The 23,382-nt window shown below is 38.8% G+C and overlaps 1 protein-coding gene across 1 annotated transcript in view; it reads right to left on the bottom strand.

Moving 5' to 3' along the window:
* The window catches only part of tp53i11b (tumor protein p53 inducible protein 11b), a 132,607-nt gene that overhangs the window by 56,031 nt on the left and 53,194 nt on the right, over nt 1-23,382 (bottom strand). Inside the window, exon 2 of the mRNA XM_079825030.1 lies at nt 1,631-1,768. Within this exon, the coding sequence (XP_079681156.1) occupies nt 1,631-1,759 (129 nt within the window). The 5' untranslated portion in view covers nt 1,760-1,768. The remainder of the gene's footprint in view (nt 1-1,630; nt 1,769-23,382) is intronic.

Below are 23,382 nucleotides of genomic sequence, written 5' to 3'. Positions count from 1 at the left end.
ACGTCACGCAGCCTAAACTCCGCCATTTTGTCAGGCAATCAGGGGAGCGCCAGAGCGGCTGTTGCATTGGTATCTATAAAATAATTTAAAACCAGACTGTTTAAATCTTACTATTTCAACATGATGGCCAGCTGGTGTGCGCTAGCGCCGGCTGGCCCTGCCTGCCAAAATGGTGTTGTAAACAGAATGGGTCACGTGACCTCCAGAGCTCTATGGTGCGATGATGTAGAACTATTCGTCGAGGTCTTCCTCTGGAGGCAGTCATAATGTATTTGCCTTTGTGACATCACAGGGCATCCAATTTCAGAAAGAGACATTCTTGGAGCTTGATTAAATAAATGCTTTATGAGGTCAATGCTTTAAATATGTCAAAAGGTAAATTTGATTTCTCATGTCATGACCCCTTGTTTTTATTTTGGAATGTTTCCTGGGGTGCACTAGTAACGCTAGTAGAAGTTTTACATTAAAAACTGCCATAATTTGGAAATAAAAGTAATTTTCTACCCTGTCTTTAGCTCCTTTAATTCAAACTCTCTGTTTAAATGGGCGGGTCTCCTTTAAGACTTCAAAATAAAAGCCCATTGCTGTGATTGGGTAACTTTGACTTTATAATACTTATATGAAATAAGTAGTACGTTTTTACCATTACAGCTGCCAAGATTAACCAATGATGAAAAATGTTGATTGCAGCATTATATTTAAATCCACTCCCATTGCATAAAAGGTTGCAGTGCTGAGCATTGTAGCCGTTCACAGTTATGTCTGATGAGCGCACAAACACAATGACCCTTCTCCAGGAAGTCATGTGATTATACATTCAGTTGGAAACAGAAAACCGGTCATATTGGCAGCTTGGTTTAAAAAGAAAAGCTGTTTTTGGAGTAACAAAGAAGTTTTGAGCTCTTAAATTGTATGTTTTTATAGCACCATGACCTCTTATATGTCAAAAAATCATGCAAATACATTTCACAGGTGATAAACAATAAATATTTTTGCCCTTATGGCAACTACATTTTAAATTGTCAAGCTTTGCAGGTCAAAAAATCCTAATCACATTCCTTATCATTTAGTTTTGCTGCTGTAGGGCAAAGAATATTTAATGTGTCATGAGTTCTGGAGGTAAACAAATTTCAGATCAATCTTTTTTTCCGATAGAGTCATGATGTTTTCTTTAGTAGACGGTTTGTATGTCTGCATCAACATCAACAACAGGTCCTTTGACATCATAATTTTATTTGACATAGCCATGTATTATAATATTACAGTTTAAGGTTGAGTAAAATGTATTTATTCGACAAGGCCAATTTTTACTCACATTTTGGCAAGTTTTGGACTAGAATTTTGTAAAAACCCACTACTCAACACTACTTTTGGCAACACACTACTCAAAAAGTAGCAGGTAAAATTGAGGCTAAATGAGCCAAATTAGCTAAATATATTGCAACTATTTCAATCCAATTGCATTGTTGTTTTTCAATTGTTGTTTTTCACTGTTGTTTTTGTTTTTTCATTGTATTTCAAACAAACAGAATGCAAAACATTAACATGCATGTCCGTGTGTTTAAGTTGCTATGCAAGTCATGGAACTTGGGTAAGGAAATTTACAAGGACGCAAAACATAAATACTAACCTTTGACCTGTGCACCTCTCCATCATCATCCTCTCCACCGACGCCCAGGATTTTGCGAGTCTTGAGTCGGCTCACCAGATCGGTCTGACTGTGTTTCTTCATCAGAGGCGGATGAGGTTTAGAAGCCATTCCAGCAGTCTACAGAGGAGAAGAGGAGTGTGAGAACAAGATCAGATCTGATTTGACACTTCATGTTCATGCATGTACTCGTGTGTACACTGGGAATGGAGTTCTAATTCTTCTTAACAAGACAAGATCTTTACTATGCACAATCCTCTAGCGCATCAGACTGTCCTGACATACCGGTGAACTCCTTTGTGAGGCAATGGATTACTCAAGAGAATCAATTATATTTTGCTCTCAAAAAGGCAGTAAAAACACATCACATGAGATATAACCAGTCTTGACAAGATCCTCAGTTTCTGTGGCACATTTGCAGTCAAATTGGGGACAGCACCAAATCAGCATATTAGGATGATTTCTGAAGGATCTGGGAACTGGGGTAATGGCTGCTGAAAATGTAGCTTTGCAATCACAGTAAAAAAATAAAAAAATAAAAGGGTGTAAATATTTTGAAATACTAACATTGTGAAATACCTATATTGCCAAAAGTATTAGGACACCCCTCCAAATCATTGAATTCAGGTGTTGCAATCATTTCCATGGCCAAAGGTGTATAAAATCAAGCACCTAGGCATGTAGACGCTTCTACAAACATTTGTGATAGAATGGTAACTCTCAGGAGCTCAGTGAATTCAAGCGTGGTGCCATGATAGGTTGCCACCATTGCAATTAGTCCATTCGTGAAATTTCCTCATTACTAAAATATTCGACGATCAACTGTTAGTGGCATTATAACAGTGAAAGTGAAACCAACTGGGAACAATAGCAACCCAGCCACAAAGTGGGGTCAGCGCATGCTGAGGTGCACTGTGCGTAGAAGTCACCAACGCCAACAGTCAATATCTACAGACCTCCAAACTTCGTGTGGCCTTCAGATCAGCTCAAGAACAGAGCGTAGAGAGCTTCATGGAAGCTCTTCCATGGCCGAGCAGCTCATCCAAGCCTTACATCACCAAGTGTAATGTAAAGCGTGGGATACAGTGGTGTAAAGCACATCACCACTGGACTCTAGAGCAGTGGAGACGTGTTCTCTGGAGGGACCAATCACGCTCCTCTCTCTGGCAATCCAATGGATGAGTCTGGGTTTGGCTGTTGCCAGGAGAACGGACTTGCCTGACTGCATTGTGCCATGTGTAAAGTTTGGTGGAGGAGGGATTATAGTGTGGGGTTGTTTTACAGTGGTTGGGCTTAGACCTTTAGTTCCAGTGAAAGGAACTCTTAATGCATCAGCATACCAAGACATTTTGGACAATTTCATGCTCCCAACTTTGTGGGAACAGTTTGGGGACGGCCCCTTCCTGTTCCAACATGACTGCGCACCAGTGCACAAAGCAAGGTCCATAAAGAAATGGATGAGCGAGTTTGGTGTGGAGGAACTTGACTGCCTAGAGTCCTGACCTCAACCCGATAGAACACCTTTGGGATGAATTAGAGCAGAGACTGCGAGCCAGGCCTTCTCGTCCAACATCAGTGCCTGACCTCACAAATGCGCTTCTAGAAGAATGGTCAGAAATACCCATAAACACACTCCTAAACTTTGTGGAAAGCCTTCCCAGAAGAGTTGAAGCTGTTATAGCTGCACAGGGTGGGCCGACTCCATATTAAACCCTACAGATTAAGAATGGGATTTCATTAAAGTTCATGTGCATGTAAAGGCAGGCGTCCCAAAGCTTTTGGCAAGATAGTGTAACTATATATAGTTCTGTTTTTATTATTTTTATATATTACAGACTGCTGTACAAGCCTCTACTACGAGCTTTCATGCTTGCGGTTGCCAGACCTCAAGAGTTTGAATCCCAATTGGTTACCATTGACTTCCCATTGTATGAAAAAATATATATACTGAAGCATTTCTTAAATTATCATCTTTTATGTTCTACAAAAGAAAGTCATACATATGTGAAATGACATGAGTAAAGTATTACTCAAGGGGAATCAATTATATTTTGCTCTCAAAAAGGCAATAAAAAGATGTCACATGAGAGAATATCGGTTGTGACAAGCTCCTTAGTTCCTGCTGCACGTTTGCGGTCAATTCGGGGACAGTCCTTCTATGAGAGAATATGGATATGAACATCCTGAAATGTGGACACAAGCAATTGTGGCCTTATTTCTAATGTCTGCAATGTAATTTTTGGACATTACTTTTCAGGTTTTTTCCCCGGGCACAAATGTAGTTTTTGTAGAAAAAGGACATCTGAATGTCAGATGTAAACAGAACTATAGCATTCTTGGTCTGCAGGAATATGATATATCGGGTGAATGAAAAGGCACAGGGAACTTGTGAGTATAAAAGGACTGTCTTTCAGTGTCTGTACTGAAGTCGCCTGCTTTCGTGTACTGGACAGCAAAAGGTACGGACGGCAAGTGCTCGTCTCAGCAGAGGGAGAGAGGAGAAAGGCGTCACAATCGATTAGGAAAAGGATGATATGTGCCTGAGGCTCCAGCACTACCGAGCCTGAAGGTGTTCAGGAAGCTACAAGAGCAAAAAGATAGGGTAGATTTGAAAAGTACAGCCATCACTAGTGCGATCTTCAGACAGCAAGATGTAGAAGTATATATAAAAAAAATATGTCTGAGTATGTCATTAGACCAGCAGATCTTTAAAATATAACATTTTGAATTAAATTATAGATGAATGCATTAATAAATGAATAAATCAATCACTGCAACACATTGCAATCATTTTCATTCACTGTTCAAGACGAACTGAAACGAACCTACCAAAACCATCAAATGAAACTTACTCAATCATAGATAAACAGGCGACTAATTTAAAGATTGAACATGTCATTTAAATGCTGTGAATAATAAAAGGTATTAATCAGAAATAATGGTTGAAAGCTTCCTGCCTCTGTTTGAACTGCACTGTTTAAAATACACACACAGTATGTGCAATATACAGTAAATAACTAAATAAATATATAATTCATATATACACACAACCAAGTTGTGGGGTCAGTAAGGATTTTTTTTTTTAAATAAATTAATACTTTCATTCAGAAAGGAATGATCAAATTGATCGAAAGTGAGAATATATATTTTTTTACAATAATTTACTTTTTAAAATACAGTTCATTAGAATTTTCAAAAATCCAGAATTTTCATGATTTTCACAAAAATATTAAGCAGCAATCGTTTTCAAAATTGATAATAACGAGAAATGTCTCTCGAGCACCAAATCAGCATATTAGAATGATTTATGAAAGATGATGTGACACTGAAGACATTTTGAAAAAAAAAAAGTTATTTTATTTCACAATTAATGTTTTTATTGCATTTTTGTTCAAATAAATGCACCCTTGGTGAGCAGACTCAACAAAAAAAGTCTTACCTAAACCTTTGAGAAGTCATATACACTGCCCGGCCAAAAAGAAGAAGTCGCTGTGTGGATTTAAATAGGCAAATGCCATTGCTTAAGAGTCGATGATTGGATCATTATTGCAGTGATTATTATGTTTCCAGCATTATAACATATTATATGTTTGGCTTCAGTTTTTATAACCCTAATTGATGGAGTGTGTAGCTTTTCATTTCTTAAACAACCATGTAGGAAGACCCATCATGGCCATATTCCAGGAGGACAGTGACAAGATTCATCAGGCTCAGATTGTGAAAGAATGGTTGGGAGGGAGCATGAAGAATCGGCACCTCCGAGTCCAGACCTTAAATTCATTGAAAGTCTTTGGGATGTGCTGGAGGAGACTTTACAGAGTGCTGGACTCTTGCATTGACAATATAAGATCTTGACCAAAAATTGATGTGGCTCTTGATGGAAATAAATGCTGTGATGTTATTTATGACAGGTGAAAAATCCAAACAGCAACTTTTTTTTGGGCCGGGCGGTGTATAACACATATATACTCAGCAAAAAAAAATAAAAAGAAACATCCTCTCACTCTCAACTGCTTTTTTCCAGCCAATTTTTTTATGTATAAACATTTATATGAACATAAAAAGTTAACAACCGAGACATAAATTAAACAAATTTCACAGACATTTGATTAACAGAAATGGAATAATAAGTCCCTGAACGAGAGAGGGTCAATATATTAAAAGTAGTGGTCAGTATCTGGTGTGTGGATGCTTTTTTGTGAAAGGTATTGGTATTGGCATTTAAAACACACATCAGGAAATTAAACACCGGAAAACTGGACACAAAACTTCAAGCGAGGGAAGATGAAAAGACTAATGTTAAATCCTGGTAGGAATAGTAGTTTTGTGATGCCTATTTCTAAGTATATAAATGTATAATCTGCTAGGGCTGTAACTCTGAATTAATGAGCACAGATTCTCTTTTATATGTGTGCTCCGTTGCCGTCAGCATCGACGCAGTTCACAGTTTGATCATGTTCTACTGATTACTAACTAATGATCACACAGCAAGACCTTCTAAACGCTGGGCTGCTCATAACTGATCATAGCATTACATCCTTCAGGCGAAGGGCAACGGAAAGGTCTGAAACATGCTCATTTGTCAACTTGTGATACTTTGTGACGAAAGACTTGAGCAGACACCAAATCCACAACAACAGTCACACTAATGCTGCCAACTGTGCTGAACTGGTGATGGCAATGAATCATTACTTCCTTTACGGAGCGATTCAGCCTGTGTGTGTGAATCTACCATCACGGATAATAGGCAGGCAATGGGCCATGCTTCAATCAATGTGCTGCAAATCACATAAGCGAGCCAGGCGATGCCATTCAAAAGCGTGGTTCCAGGGCGTTTCTTGACATGAGGTTGCTGGAGTGATGCTGATGCAGTTGCCTAGCAACCCCTCAGATTGCGCATTTGGCACCTTCCCTCATTATTGAAAGTATATATTCTGTGACGAGGCTCTGTTCATCTTGACAACTCACCCCATTGTTACCCTTCTGGCGGTCAAATCACGCCTTTGACGCAAGTTAAAGATCCTGCGGGCATGTGCGAGTTTTATCGTCTGGCTTTGTCAGGTTAAAGGCTCCATGTGATGGTGAATTTTAAAGTGCGGCTACTTTATATCGAATTCTGAAGCTAATGACAGATGGAAAGATGAAGCAAAGGAATCATTGTTCATTTCAAATATCCCAAGCCAGACACTTTGAGAAGACTTCAGCCTTAGGTGCTGAGTATATAAAGGAGGAATAAAATATTAATAGACTTGCTAAACAGCAACACATTGCAACTGCAGGAAAAACAGACAAGTATGCGCTTGTGTGTGTGAATGGAAGAAATTTAGCAGCAGGACAAAAGCCCACCAGCATCTCCTCGGCATCAGTATGTTGGGGATATTAAACATGTATATCCATCTTTTGGATGAGATGTTAAACCGAGGTCCTGACTCTCTGTGGTCATAAAAAATCCCAGGAAAAAGAGTAGGGGTGTAACCCCGGCATCCTGGCCAAATTTGCCCTTTGGCCTCTGTCCATCATGGCCTCCTAAAAATCCCCATATTGTGATTGGCTTCGTCGCTGTCTCCTCTCCACCAATCAGCTGGTGTGTGGTGGCCGTTCTGGCGCAATATGGCTGCCGTCGCATCATCCAGGTGATGCTGCACGTTGGTGGTGGTTGAGGAGATTCCCCCCTTCTATATGTAAAGCGCTTTGAGTACCCAGAAAAGCGCTATATAAATCTAACAAATTATTAATTATTATTATATGACAATGAGAATGATCATGATAGCATGTGTTCTCAATGGAATTTTATAACTACAATCACACCTTGGAAACCTTCATCAATAATCTTGGAGAAGTCATGCTATAAATAAATTATGCTACTTTATTACTGTATAATATAAGAACTGCCAGTCAAACCAAATGAATGAAGCAAGTAAGCAATCATCATTAGCATTAATTAGCCTACATATAATTGCTTGTGTAAATATGAGTCATATAATCTTCTATAGCCCTTGCAATACAATAAAATGTTTGCCATTTCCCTCTTCATGTCAAGGCACTTTAATTTATACACACACCTTTAGGTAATTTTCTTTATGGTCTTGTAAACAAATATAATGCATTATGGCAATGACAATACATATACGTGAAACATTATGGATTTACAAATGATGACAGTAATTTAGAACAGGCAAGAAAAAAGATGATATTGTTGCCAGAGCTAAAAAGGGGATTCAAATAAATAAATAAATGAATAAATTAATACAAAAATGAATAAATAAATAAATAATATTTACAGCCGATATATTACTGAGGAGAGAATTGTGACATTACTTAAAAGTAGTACTTCACCACTGGCAAAAATGGGCTTTCTACTAGAGGTCTTCACGGAGCCCCCGAGACCCGTGGACCCGGGACCCGACCCGGGACCCGTACGGGTTCGGGTCTATATTTTAAATGATCAGCCGGGTCCGGGTCGGGTCCCAATCTATTACTACGGGTCCCGGGTCTGTTTAACAATTGTGTGCAATACCCGAGTCGATCCGGACTCGGAGAACACCTGCCCGTGATCAGAGTCAGTCAGCACTGCTTGTGTGTTTTTTGTAACTTGCAACTGTAAAATTAGGATAAGAAAAGTGTGAGCCGGGAAATAAGGTTTAAAAAAAAGAAAGAAGAAAAACACGAGCGATCTCTCTCTCTCTTGCTCGCTCGCCTCACGCGCTCGCTCTCTCTCTCTCTCGCTCGCTCTCTCTGCAAGCGCACGGTAATAATAATGGTTACCTTCATGAGTGATGTGTGAAAAAAGCTAAAAAACAACGAATATAAAGAAGTTAAACCCACGGCACCTCTTCTGTCCGGGCATCCTTCATGCATATTGTGGACAAACATGAGAAAAAAGTAAGTGCTGTCTACGTGTGACGCACTGTTGAAGTTTGATTTGAAATTATATTAAAATAATATATTTAAAATCAGCAACAAAATCTCAGTTGAACTGTCACAAATGTTTTCTATGATGCTCAAATTGCGTAAAAAAGCTCATATTTCAGGTTGCTCCAGCCACCGCGCATGTGCGCAGTATCAAGCGCGTGTCATTTCTATGGCAACCCGAGCTTCCGCTGTGATTGACTTTAATAATAATATGAATGAACCGTCTTATTTCTTAAAGTTTTGGTGGTCAGGCTCGGCTCACAGAGATTATAGCAAATAAATAATGCGGACGTCAGCGGCCACCGAACGAGCAATCGCTATTATAGTTCAAAAAGGCAAACAGTCAAAGTTATTATGCGAGTTAACTCGAGTCGAAATGCAAATCTGCAAAGACGCATTTGTCATCCGTCACCGTGACATAAAGTGGACTTTTAAAGCTGAAATGATGAGTGAATTAAGCATGCTTGGAATAACAAGAGAGGAATAACATGGATTTAACTTTTTGGCAAGGATGTAATGCATCACAAGTAACGTTACAAGGAAGGGAGACGACGGCTAGGTAAGACAAAAAGTTATATTTTTCATAACTTGTTTATTGACTTGTTAATCAGTTATTGTGGAATATGTGACAAACGGGTCCAGTCGGGTCTGTGTCTTCACGCCGGGTTCGGTTCCAGCTTTTAAATAATAGACGGGTCCAGGTCGGTTCCGGGTACTACGTTTTTGGCATTTCTCGGATCTTTACGGGTCCGGGTCCAGCTTTTGAAATAATAGACGGGTCCGGGTCGGTTCCGTTAAGCACATTACGGGTCTCTTCGGGTTCGGGTATGAATTTTTGGACCCGTGAAGACCTCTACTTTCTACTGCCTGTACAGTAAGAAGACAGGGAAAAAATTAAATCAATGCAAACTGACTACAGAAAAAAAGGCTATCGTCGTCCCTTTTGCCAAATAGGTAGGTAAACTTCAACGCCCATAAATCACAGGGGCATGATGCCATCCAAGGCCAATCCCACTAGTCTGATATTGATATGCTTAACAGAGTCAAATACCGCCTTGCTTTAGTAGGAAATACTTCTTCACAAACTTTTATTGTTCCCGGGTGCAAGAATTCAAAGAGTTAACGTTAAGGAGGAGTGAGTTACTTTCAGTTTCCAGTGAAGGTTTCAGCCCGTTGTAGGCAGTGGATAAAGGCTGCAAAGAATCGTAACACAGAATCCCAAAATGATAAAAGTCAACATTTCAAACTGGATGACCACAAACACAGTGTTTTAGGCCAAACGGAGGGGAAAACTGAAAGAAGCTGACATTCTGTCAGTTCCGCCCAAACCCCAGTTGCATACATGTAAGAAAGCTGTTGCAATTGTGTTTCCACTTTTACCATAATGCTGTTTAAACAGTAGACAAAGTATGATACAATTTTCAGTGTTACAATATCTGTTTTGTTAATAACGCTCTGTCGATCTGACTGCCTGTGGATACAAAAATGCAGACGTAGGGTGCAAGAATTCTATAATATGTAGTTTTCACGATTGACCTGGAGCTGTCAAAAGTAATCCGGCAGACTTTTACAGACAAATAAACGTGAATTTCTCGGTAACGCGGAGAACAAGTAAACATTGTTCATTTAAATATACCACCGACATTGTTACAATACAAAGCAGGTTAAAAATTGGCAACACTTTAAAGGGAACCTATTATGCAAAATTTACTTTTATAATATGTTTGAACAAAGATGCATGTTCACAGTGTGTGTAAACAACCAGCCTATAATGGTAAAAATCCACCCAATACTTTTTTTATAATCCCCATCAATCATTATCAATCTTTCATAACGTGATGTTTCATATTTCCCCCTACTCCTACGTAAGAGTAGGGAAACCCCACCCATGACTGAAATGTGTTTCTGCAGGATGGGTCAATACCAACGCTTCGTGTTCTAACTTCATATCTAGAACAAGTAAGGATGGCACCTCATATTTTGTGAATGTTTGCAAATTTCCTTTCTGAATTAGCTTTCTAGAATGCTGTACGGCTAATATGACTAAAATGACCATAGTCTCTGACTGTATTCACAGTCTAGAGCTATGTCGTTAGTTTTATCCCGTTAGTTTTATTCATAAACGCACATTTATTATGCATTGTATAGTCAGGTGAATGCCTTTTTTACGTTCCCGCATGAGCACCTATACAACTTGTTGGAAACACCAGGAGACGTTGGGATATCTTTCAAGCAGACGTTACTCTTTATTGAGACACAAGCTTGGTTTTCGCTGTGGTCGTCGAACAAGTCTAGCTAAAACAGTATAAAACACTGTAATTTATCCACATTTCAGGGGGAGGGATTCACACAGTAGAGGAGGAGACAATCTAAACAAAAGAATGCAAATGTTGTGTCCAGCTAAAGGGACACACCCCAGACATTACAATGTCACCAGTCCTAATCCGATCAGCATAACAGTGTCATTCAAATGCATAGATGCAAATTCAATCACTGACAGTATTGCTCATACCTTCACATTATCAGAGACAAAAGCACAACTGTGCTCGGAGCTTGTCACACTAAATGGTCAGGAAGTGCACAAAGACAAAAGACTAATGTCTCAAACACATGGGCTGATTAACTTGATCGTCGTCAATCTTTACCTCAAACTGTATAACAGCATATACACTGAAAACCTTATGTACATAGTATTACATTGGAACCTAGATATAACAATTTATAAATTTGTAATCCCACAAACTCAACAACTAACGTTACATAAATGAATCCACCAACCATTTAGAAAGGGTCAGGTGCAGTCTAAAAGTTTAAACCTCTTCCTGAGTCTCTCCATCTGTGTCCGACTCTGGTTCAAACATGTAAGGCTGCACTTCACAACTGGTTATTTCTGACATTTTGGCTGAGTGAGATTTGCCCGTTTTGTTTTTGACAGTGTATCCGAAGCTTGTGTAAAGGATCCCCCCTCTTCTGGAAGGGGGGCGCGGAGCAGCAGCTCATTTGCATTTTAAAAGGAACTCACAAAATTGACATGTTTTTGCTCACACCCAATAATAAGTGCTAATAAATTATCTATAAAACCCCTTAAAAATAAAAAATATTATCAAACTAAAATACAGTACAATCATTTCATTCAAATAAAAAAACGGTCATTTTTGACCGACACGCAAGCAGTTCCACAGGGTTAAACTAAATGGTATTTTGGTACAAATTCATCTTTCACTTGGTAATATGGCTGATACTTCCATTAATCAGGGTTCCTACACATTTTCTGTAGCCATTTTTATGCATTTAACATAAATGGTTCATACAGCATTATTCTCAGCATTATATTTGCTATACAGTCATCTGTAAATATTTTATTCTCACTAGGGCTTTTTTTCATTGCTTTTTCTCGAAGTTATAGCATGTGCTTACATGGTGATAAAAACCTAAAACACTTTTTAAAATATAATATATCACTGCTAAGGATGTGCAAAACAATCTTATTAAAAACAAATAAATAGATAAAATACTGAAACCTGTATATAAAATATAAAACCTAGTTGAAAAATTAATGCATAATTATTGCAAGGCAACCTTTATTAGAAAAACCATTTATAATTTTCAAGAAGCAAAGTGACTACATCAGTCTCAAAGCGTGCTGTTCTGCAGAATCTGTGGCTTATTGACTTTGCATTTAATTATAATCCATCTTCAGAGTATTCATCAGAACTCTTGAGTACACACCTCAAATAAAGACTGTGCAGAGGCTGAATGGCATTCGTCACCCACAACAACATCTTAATTAAAAAGCCCTTTATCAAAGCCCATTCTAAAAGCATTTCATACACAATATAATTGCAATCTGCACATTTTAACAAACAGCTACAACCCGATATACTGTTGCTGGTCCATTAGTACTAAACACTGGGACAAAGCAAGGTGCTTTTATTTCCTGAAAGCATCTGTCATAGACATAGTCGTGCCTCTGATTTGGGTGTTCAGGCTTGCAAATGCATCTCTCTCATTGATCAGTGAGCTTGTGTTGTCCATTAACATTACAGCTGAAATTATTTCAAATTAAGATCACAAGCCCATGGTCGACACGGTAACAAATTTCTGGAACAAAAAGTTCCCCATTGACAACCATTAAAAAATTAGGAGTGAATTTTGGCAAAATAAAAAACGTGAATTTTGTTTGTTTTTTTTCGCTGTCTGCTGCCTCACAATTAACCCCCTGATGCTGTTAGATCTTTTTTTTTTTTTACTTCACCGGAATGGTACGAAACTTTGTAAAGGTTTCGGCACTTGCGGTGTAAACACGCACACACAAAAATCACGGACATGATTCGAAAAGGTTAAGATCCTGAAAAACATAGGGCCCTATTTAGGGCTGTAACGATTTGACCAAAAATAAAAACCTTGATTAATTGAACATTTGACCTCGATTACGATTAATGAACGATTATTTTGCTTTTTTTTTTTTTTTGCCCTCATAAGGTTTAAGTTCACTGATAAGGTTTGTACTGTAAATATTTTCTACTATTAAAGGTGGAATTTTTTTTTCTAATGAAAAAGTGCATTGTGATTTTAAAATACTTGAAGGAAACGGTTCTCTTTCAGCAGTTATTGTCTATGGAGCAGATTTCTGTTTGTTGTACATCAGATACAGATAAATTAACACTGTAGGCCTACATTACATTTATTTGAATGCATTAATGAGAGAGTGATTGTGTTTGTGAATTACTCATACCGTCTCTATTCATTATGAAGCTGTGGTTTGTACTTACTTCTAAGGTATTAAAATGTATGCCTAACTGTTGAGTTTCTAAGCTACTTTATTACTTTACTTTAGTCACGGCTTCTGTCTGAGTGTTCGTTTGTCAAAATATATCAGGCATTAGTTCAACATAATACACATCTGATGGTCTAAACTCACTTTAATGTTCAAACTGGCAGGGCTTAAACCACATACAAATGACAGCTCTGTGTGGACGCAGGTGAAAGATCTGCCTTCAGGGCGCGCGCGTTTTCAGAGACGCGACACCCCTCGGCTCTCTGTGTCACAGAAAGAAGCTGAGCACTGAACGGAGAAGTTTTCCGTATTGTTGTTTTTGAATAGTTCACAATCGCTTTAAATGTTGAAACTGGCAAGCCTTTAAACGCATTTACTTGACAAACTTTATGAGCACGAAAGTGAAAGCGGCTCTGGGGCTTGCGCGCACCGTCTGTGTGTGTGTGTGTGTGTGTGTGTGTGTGTGTGTGTGTGTGTGTGTGTGTGTGTGTGTGTGTGTGTGTGTGTGTGTGTGTGTGTCAGCGCGTAGGCTATAAGAACAGCAATTAACTGACCTGTATAAACTGTGTAAAACATGCAGTTACTATAGTGATTCTGGGCATCTATAAACACAGATAACCGCTCCTGCATCTCTGTGTGCCTGCAAACTGCACTTGATGTGACTGACGGGGCGGAGTCACGTGAAAACCGAAATAACCGACATGGGAAAAATATGTCGGTTAGAGGTTCTGAATGTCGGTTTCGGTTATTTTCCGATTAATCGTACAGCCCTAGCCCTATTTCATACACCTGGTGCAATGCTAGTTTCAGCCCGACCCAGTTATCATTTTCACATCCAGCGTCACGTTTGAATAGCAAATGCATTTGTTCGCCCATGGGCAAGCTAGTCTGAAAACGGTGTGTGTTTAGACTAGGGATGCACGGTATACCGGTACTGGGAAAATACCGGTATGTATTTTATTTCAAACGGTACGATATCAAGATTTTGCTCATTTCGGTATATGCTGCTGTTCCAAAGTTCACCACTAGGTGGCAGTGTGCTACCCAAACTGACGCGAAACCGGCAAATGTGGCAACATAGAACAAAATGAATACAGCAGTTGAATCTCACTCAACACGCCCAAAAGGAGTTAATAAAGAGAGAAGTAGAAGTGAAATTTGGAATTACTTTGCTTATAAAACTGCTGAAGAACCATCAAACCTTGCCAAGCATCTGCCACTTGCCCTGACTTGTACAAGACATTAAGAGATCGACAGGTGAGTGCATAAATCAAACAATCTAATTTAGACATTTATTTTCTTTTAACACTGATCAACGCACATGCATAAGATCGTATCGTTTAAATATTATGAAATCTACAGCGTTCGTTTCAACCAATGACGTTTAGATTTCATAATATTTGCACGCATACTATTGCACTATATTCGCGTAAGACATAACCAACTGTGTTTATGTGACTACTGACTAAAGATGGACATTTTTTACATAAGTTTGTGTGTATCTGACTAAGGAAAAACAACTTAATTTGGAATGCGCAACGCTCTTTAGGCTTGTCTGTTTGTTGTTGGTATGAGCGCAAAGAAACCTCTCTCTTAGCTCCCATCCCATGTATGACGGAATGCTATAAAATCGCCTGCATGTTCAAATTGGCGAGGTTTAAAAAGACGTGGGCAGTGACTTCCGTCAGCTGTCCCGAAACGAAAGCTTTGAATCGGAGCGCGCAGATTGCTTTTATAGTGCATGTGTGATGTCTTTTGAAGCTAAAAGCAATTTGCTCATTTTGAGAGCTAGAGAAGGGAGTATTGCTGAAATTACTTTGCACAAGAAAGTTTCCAAATGACTGATTTGATAATCTTTGTTGATTCATTTAATAATAAAAAATTTTTTTGTTAATTTTCTGCTTTATAAACCCCAAACCTGGGAGAGTAAAATTATGCGCAATACCCGCGGCAAAATTCAGACCCTGTATGGTATCGATTTAATATCGGTACTTCGGTATTAGATTGTGGTACCGTACCGAAGACAAAATTGTGGTATCGAGCCATCCCTAGTTCAGGCGCATAACTATTATGAGGCAACTGAAACCGACTGCGCCATTGACATTTGCCAGTATTTTTTGTTATTTAAAGAGCGCGTTAGTAATATGCGCCTATAGGCGGTGCACAATTACACACAGCAGCACATGATATAAATATGAAAAATTAAAGGATGAAACATTTTTGGAGCTTTGGTGGAATCCGGCTTGTCCCGTAGATGGTCTGCCTGCGCGCTGTAACCTCACACACAAGCAGATCCGTTTCCTCACTAGAGAAGCGTTCAGTTTTTCAGCTTGCAAATTCCGCAGTGTAAATAGCAAATCCGCCATGGTGCAAGAGCAACTGGCTTTTAAAGGGAATAGGAGATGAGACTCCCATTGCATGTTAACCTCAAAACACACCCATGACTCATTGAGAGACTTGGTACAACCCTTTTAGACCATTTTTCCTGTCAGTAAACTAGCAAAAGTGGACTTGTGCCATGCACTTTAGACCATGCGCTCAGAATGTTAAAATAGGACCCATAGTCACACTTGTTTTGTTCGCGGTCAAAAATGACCACTTTGGAAATGAATGGGAGACGAATTTAATCTAGTGGAAACGTTTGGTACAGCGCCCAAATAAAATCTTACTGAAAGCTCCTTTTTTGAGATGACCTCAAATTTGGAATACAGCTTGTTTAGATTTATTGCTTTGTTTTTCTCACAGTTTTAGAGTTTTGGAAATTATTTACATTTCAATTTTTATTTTTGTGCATTTTTCATAAACAAAAAATGTAAAATTGTATAACTTTTCTTCAAGTTCACATTTTTCAAACTCTTTTCACTTCAGCAATAATCTGCCAAGTGTCGTCTTTAAAAAGAGACCAAACTTAAGTCTGTGCTCCAAAGCATTAAAGATTTAGGACCATTTACGTTGGAAATTTCAATTTCAGGTCCATTTAAAAAAAAGTTAATAAATGAATTATAACTACTGCATAAATACAATTTATTACCATAAAACCCCTAAAAATACTAAAATACAGAACAATCATTTGTAAATCAAATAAAAAAACGGTTATTTTTGACCGACACGCAAGCAGCTCCACAGGGTTAAACTAAATGGTATTTTGGTACAAATTCATCTTTCACTTGGTAATATGGCCGATACTCCCATTAATCAGGGTTCCTACACATTTTCTATTTCAACCTATCTGTAGCTATTTTTATGCACATTTAACATAAATGGTTCATACAGCATTATTCTCAGCATTATATTTGCTATATGGTCATCTGTAAATATTTATTTCTCTCTGGGGGCTTTTTTTTTCATTCATTTTTTCTCAAAGTCATAGCATGTGCTTACATGGGTGAGAAAAACCTAAAACACTTTATAACCTGCATATATTATGACCTCACCATTAGTTTCACACTGCAAATGTGGTTTGATGTTGCACGGTAACTAAACAGCAAAGTACAGATTTAGATGATCGTTCGCTCCTTTATCTGATGCTGGTTTGAGTGGCACACACACACACACACACACACACACACACACACACACACACACACACCCGTTTAGTGAAGTTCAAAAGCAGTTTTGCGTATTGAAAATATGTGCCTTGAATTAATTCAGTCATGTTTGACAATCACATGAAAACTCTCTGCTTGTATGATGCATTTATTTTGAGAAATTCTTAATTTTATAGTTTAGAAAACTGAAGAGGGGTAATAGTCTGGAACCACAAACATTTATCCATACTTTTTCCAAATGCCACTGGTCGTCCAATGTAAAATCTGGTTCTAGAAGCAAAACCAGTTGAGAACCATCATCAGATTACACCCAGAGTCCATTGGGTTGCTCCTACAATAATTGCTGCCATCATGTCAGTCGTCCTCTTGACTAAGGCAGGGAGCGTTGTGAGAAAAGGGCAAATCGGCTGCAGGCTAAAAGGAACAGGCCTCTAATTGACAGCCGGTGACAACATGACAAAAACAAAGCAAGGAATCTCTTCCTGATACTAGCCAGCTGCAGCACAAGTTGGCACCGAAGCCACGCAAATGTCAAACTGATAGCCGCTTTTCAGTTCATTTACTTCTACAGAGCCCCACACATGAAAAATATATAAGTATATATATATGAATTAAGAATTCGTTCACTCGTTTAAGTTAAATCGTGGCCATGAATTATGAATTTGTTCCCACTATTAATTAATTTGTTCCCTCATTTGAATAATTTGTGGCCATGTTGAACTAATTTACTTCCTTGTTTTGATTCAACTAAAAACTTAGTAAACTTTTGACTTCATTGAAATTGAAAACTTCTAATGTCATGAAAATAGTGCATTAGATCTTTATATAAAGTCATTTTTCGTTCTTCACTTAGGGGTAAAAAGAAGTTTGGTATAACTGTTAGTGAACATTTAGATGATATGTAAATATGTGCTGCGCACTTTCCTTTCAATATAAAAATAAACACACAACAAAATGGCCGTGGTGAGAAAACAGCAGTAGTTAAGAAAGCATCTGATTACAGCGACATGGATACCGACCAGGGTAGGATTGCAACAGTGATTCGCAAGTTCTTACTTATATTGGAATGTAAAGATCACACTAGAGGCTTAGTAACTAATAGTTAAACTTTGTAATTTATACGGTTGCACCATTTGTTCTTAACGGTAAGGTAGCCGGTCGTAAGCTCTTGGTAAAAAAAATCTGTAGCCACATAAAATGACATTCAGCTTCAATGATCCAATAGCAGCCTTCAAATATGAGAGCAGAAGTAAATGCGCTGAATTTTAGTTCATCCTTCCTTCCGACTTCTTTTGCCTCACGTAACGAACAGGGATGTAGTGGAGGCTAAACGAACGTAAACGCCGTTAACGCACCTCCCAAAATTCGGAAATAGCGTTTACCCACCTCCAAAGTGCGTTTATCCACCTCTAAATTGAGTTTATCCACCTCTAAATAGCCTACAGTTCCTAAGCCATTTTAAATTAAGCTTATGTCGTTTTAGTTTCATATTGTTCATTTTCATTGGTTGTTTGTTGTACAGTTAGACAAAGTCTTTCATATTGCGATGCAACTGCCAGTGTGAGTAGTGGGAAGTTCGGATCATTTTACTGACTCGGATCTTTGAGTCTCGTTCAGCAAAATGAACTAATCTTTTCTCTTTCCGTCTCTATGGGACTGACCATAGACCGTAAAAAAATATGGACGACGCGACTTCATTGACTTCCGCTGACCAAAGTTGAAGCTTTCATAGGCCCGCTCACGGCGCTGACATCTTGGGATCGAGTCTGCGCAGTAGCGATCTCGGGACCGGAGTTGCGCAGTAGAGAACAGGAAGTAGAGGCGCGATTATCAAAAGCCCGCCCACACTCTCGCAGATGCAGAACAATTAATTATGTTGGTGTGAAATAAACAGTTATGGAAGTGTAGAAATTAAAGCTAAAGCTCCAATCTCCTCCCAAAAATCCAGAAAAAAGTCCGTTAGTGCCTCAGTGACAACTTCACTCAGAGAAGCCGTCAATCTCAGCTGTCAATCATGACGTCACACCCCCCGTTTTTATAGCATCAAATAACTCACTAAAACTAAACTTATTTAAAAAACGAACACTTGAAATGAAATTATTGTAATAAAAACTGCCTAAAATGACAGAAACCATCTTTAGGAAACAATTATTTGAAGTGTAATTAAATAGTTTAGTGTGTCTCGTGCCCATTCAAATACATGGAGAGGTGGGGTTTAGGAGCTATACTGGGACCGGCCACCGGGGGGCGATCGAGGCGCGAAAGCTTCAATTTCTGACTGGAGCACTACAGGCTTGGGACTGACAGGAAGAACAAAAGACTCGGATCTCGCCTGTCGATTCAGAATCAGAACCCATATGTTGCGTAATGCGCATGCGCGGTCAACACAAAATGAACGAATCACTCTCTGAGACAACTCGGTAGTCCCGAGTCATATTAAAGATTCGTTCAAAATGAACGAATCATTCATGAACGACACGCAACCAAGATTCAAACATGGATATCCGGCAATTTTTTAAGCGCCGTCAAGACAGCAGCCCTCCTCCTAATGCCAGCAAACGGGCTCGGCTACAAGCCCAAAGTGAGTGAGCTTGGAAAACAGTACTAAACTTTATGTTTTTGGGGTTAATTTGGTTCACGGTTAGATTCATGCCACTGACTCAAGTCACCTCTTCCTTTTCCCATTAGCCAATGTAGGCCTACAAGTAAAATTCAGGATACATTATTATCAGATAAATAACTGGATGTAATTACATGCATTCTCTGGTATTTAAACCACTGAAAGTTTGTGACAACAAGCTCCTTGCTAGTCAGCTAGCTAGTTATTGTTATCGCTATAGCCGTTCGCGGGTACGGTAAACCATGGGCGTCAGTTTGGTTTGAAATGTGCTGGGGACAGAGACGCATTCAGAAGTGCATTTTCAGAAGTGCTGGGTACATTTTTTTTTCTCTTTCGCGCAGGTCATGTTTTGAAAGACTGTCCTGCAGCTTACTAATGTAAATAAATAAAAATGTCAGATGAGAGACATATTGCGGGTCTTATAGCCTATCTTACTCATGCCGATGAAAGCGCCCCGCGAATTCTTTAATATTTTTCATTTTTGCAATTTTTTTTCCCACTTCATTATCAGAGTCCCACTGGAGCCCGTGGTTTTTTTATCCTCCCTATTACACATTAGTTACAGCCATTAAAATAGTTCAGTTTTGTTTTTAATGTCAAAGTAGATATATTTCGTTTTGTTTCTTTATTAAGTTAATTTAGAAAAATGTTTAAAGCATTTAATGTTTGTTAAACTAAAGTTTTTGCTTTTTAAAGTGACGACCAAGCGGCCAGCGGCCGACAGTGAGTTAACCCAACACTTTAGCCTCTGAAATCAACACTTGACTTGTCTTGCTTATTAAATCCATAAAAAACACTTAAAGCATCGTTTAAATGTTTAGCCTATTATCACCACCATCACAGTAAAAAGGCATTTTTGACAAGATGAGGCAGGCAGATCGCAACGGCGCGCGCAAACAAAACGGGCTACACAATCTAAACAAATAGGCCTAATTAAAAATAAAAAACATGCTGGTTGTCTTACCTTAGGCTACACCTCTCCGCGAAATGAATATATATCCGGTCTTCAATTCCCGTGCTATATGCACATTTAACGGAGTTCATGTCAACGAAATCAACCGATATGAGTATTTTATTCATCAGCTCTTTTCAACATCAAAGACCGTATTATGAGAACGAGCGACCTAAACACTGGTAAGAGCATTTAGTCTCATTAATTTTAATGAAGATGATTGTGCTTTTGAGCATCTAAAACTTAGCTTATTTTCAGTTTCACTTGTGGCAGTTTGCGTGTTGGCTTGCTTTACTCATTTGCGGCGATGCGTGTTGCATAGCGCCGTCCTATAGCCTAAAAAAGCCCGAAGCCCGGCCCGCGTCTGAGGTAGGCTATGACTGGAAAATTGGCCCGAAGCCCGGCCCTAGGGCGTAAAAAAGTCGGGCCCGTCGGGCTCGGGCAGAAATGTAGGGCTCTACTTTGAGTAAGGCTGAAAGCGTCTTTCTTTTTAATACATTTCTTGAATGTCTCAATGACAGTAGGCCTAGCCTATAGATAATTATGATATTTGTGGCTGCACCGCGGTCCGTCATTACGCTAAATCATGAGCGGTCCATGGCACCTGCTACCCATGGCTGTTAAGAACTGTATAGGCTACATCAATCCATTACAACAATTTCGTGTTATGGGCACTGCCACTGATACAGGCAGCGGAAGAGCATATTTTACGGAGCTTGCTTCTGCTTTTCAAACGTTTTTACAACAAAAGATGTCGTTAAAACGACATAAGATCTCGTTATTATGAGAAAAGATGTAGTTAAAATGACATAAGATATCGTTATTACGACACAATTGAGTGGAAAAAATAATATGTGTGTGTCAGCAATGCTTCACCGCAAAATTGAACTCGAGGCTTAAAAAAAAAAAAAAAAAAGTGGTGGGTACAAAAGGACTCATGACGAAATCTGGTGGGTACGCGTCCCCCCCGTCCCCCCGAAATCGACGCCTATACGGTAAACGTTTCTATGGTAATAACAGCGAGTTGGACCAATCAGAGGCGTCGCTGTTAAGCTTAGGACTGTGGGTAGTGTAGTTTTTCTTACAGACCTCTAGCTACAGAAGCAGAAACTTTCGTTTCACAACTCGTGGTCAGTCTACCTCAGATGTTTTAGACATTATGGCTGATAATCTAAATCCTTATGGAGAAAAATCAATGGGAGTTTTACTTCCTGTTTGCGTTCGTAGATTTCTCATAAATTCATCAAAAGTTTACATTCTAAATGCAATCGCAATCGATCGCTGTCTGCACCGTCATCATCAACACAAAGCTCTCGCTCTTCTTCACCAAATTCATCCTTCTGTCGTTAATCTGCACCTGCCTCATTAGCAATTGGCAAAAACTGTAATCGACAACTATTTTGATAATCGATTAGTCGGCTTGAATAATTTTTTAAGACAAAAGTAAAATTCTTTGATTCCAGCTTGTTTAATGTGAATATGTTCTAGTGTGTTCTCTCATATGTGACAGTAAACTGAGTTGTGGACAAAACGAGACATTTGAGGACGACATCCTGGGCTTTTGGGAAACACTGAACCACATTTTTCGGACATATTATAGACCAAACAACTAATCGATTACTTGAGAAAATATTCAATAGATTAATCGACTATGAAAATAATCCCAAATCTAATCATTATGTACAAGTGCATTGCATTGGAACCTCTGGATATAAGCCTCCCTTTTATCTCTCTTAAATATTTTTGTTCTCTCTGAGAACAATAGCTATCATCAGGATAGGCTATACACCGGTAGGCAGTGGCCCACCTTACCGTGACCACGATGCGGTCACCCAGAATTTATAGTTTACCCACCTCTTTTTTCCAACTACACCTCTGGTAACGAATGGTAAAAATACATTTCCATTAAATACAATACTACTCAATTATGAATAACATAATAGGTATTTCTATATGTAGGCCTAAATAATATTCAGAAACTGTATTTGAAATGAATAATAATCAATAAATAAATACTAATACCAAAAATATTTTAATAAATTACATTTATTTATTATGACTGATTATATTTGACTTGCACAACACGGAGTGATGCACACAGAGACGTGCTGTTGAAGAGCCGCAAACAAAGTAATTTATTCACATAATGTTCTCTCTCTTAAAATGTAAGCTAGTCTCTTTTGTCCACTTTCACCACTTCTGTCCCGATTTCTTCGAGAGGAGGGTCTATGGGTGGGCAAATGTATGGACTTTTTTTAGATCTTTCGATCTAATGGATAAAATAAGCTCGAGCAATTGACATATGAACGTAACCAGAGACGAGTTTCTGCTCTGAGAGCCGCAAGACCAGCCGAACGCTGTGAATGTGTGTTAGAAATCAGGAATGGTGAGGGAACTTTGTGCTTGGGACGTTTTTCATCTTCAAAACTAACTTGGGTCTTCAATCAAAAGATGTTTAAATCCTGTCTGGAGAGTAGGTGGTCTTTTGTGGCTGTTCAAACTATTACGTAATTGGCGCAAACCAATGGTGGTTTACCAGCCAGAGCAAACTTTTCTTTTGAAAAATCACACCTCATTCACACTCAATGTCTGTTAAAGATGGACTGCTGGATGAAATGCAAATAAACATTTTGGTTAAAACTATACAAGTGGATTAAATAAATAACGAGGTGCTCAGTTTACAATTCTGTAGAAAATTTACAGTCGTGGACATTTATCAATGAATGGTATTCAATGTATATATTAATCTGACATGCAAAAGGCATGTTTTATTCCATGTTTACACTGCAAACGATCTAGTTTTGTGGTGTCTGGGCTCACCATGCCCCTCCACTCGCTTGCACTGTATAAACTTGCAGAGTTGTATAAATGTTGCAGCCAGTGCAGCTGCTGAAGAGACCTACTTAAAACAGACTCCTTCATCTT

Source organism: Gobio gobio, assembly GCF_949357685.1.
Source record: "Gobio gobio genome assembly, chromosome: 9".
NCBI classification, from domain to species: Eukaryota; Metazoa; Chordata; class Actinopteri; order Cypriniformes; family Gobionidae; genus Gobio; species Gobio gobio.
The sequence above is the reverse complement of the archived record's forward strand: the minus strand, read 5'-3'. Positions and strand labels throughout refer to the sequence as shown.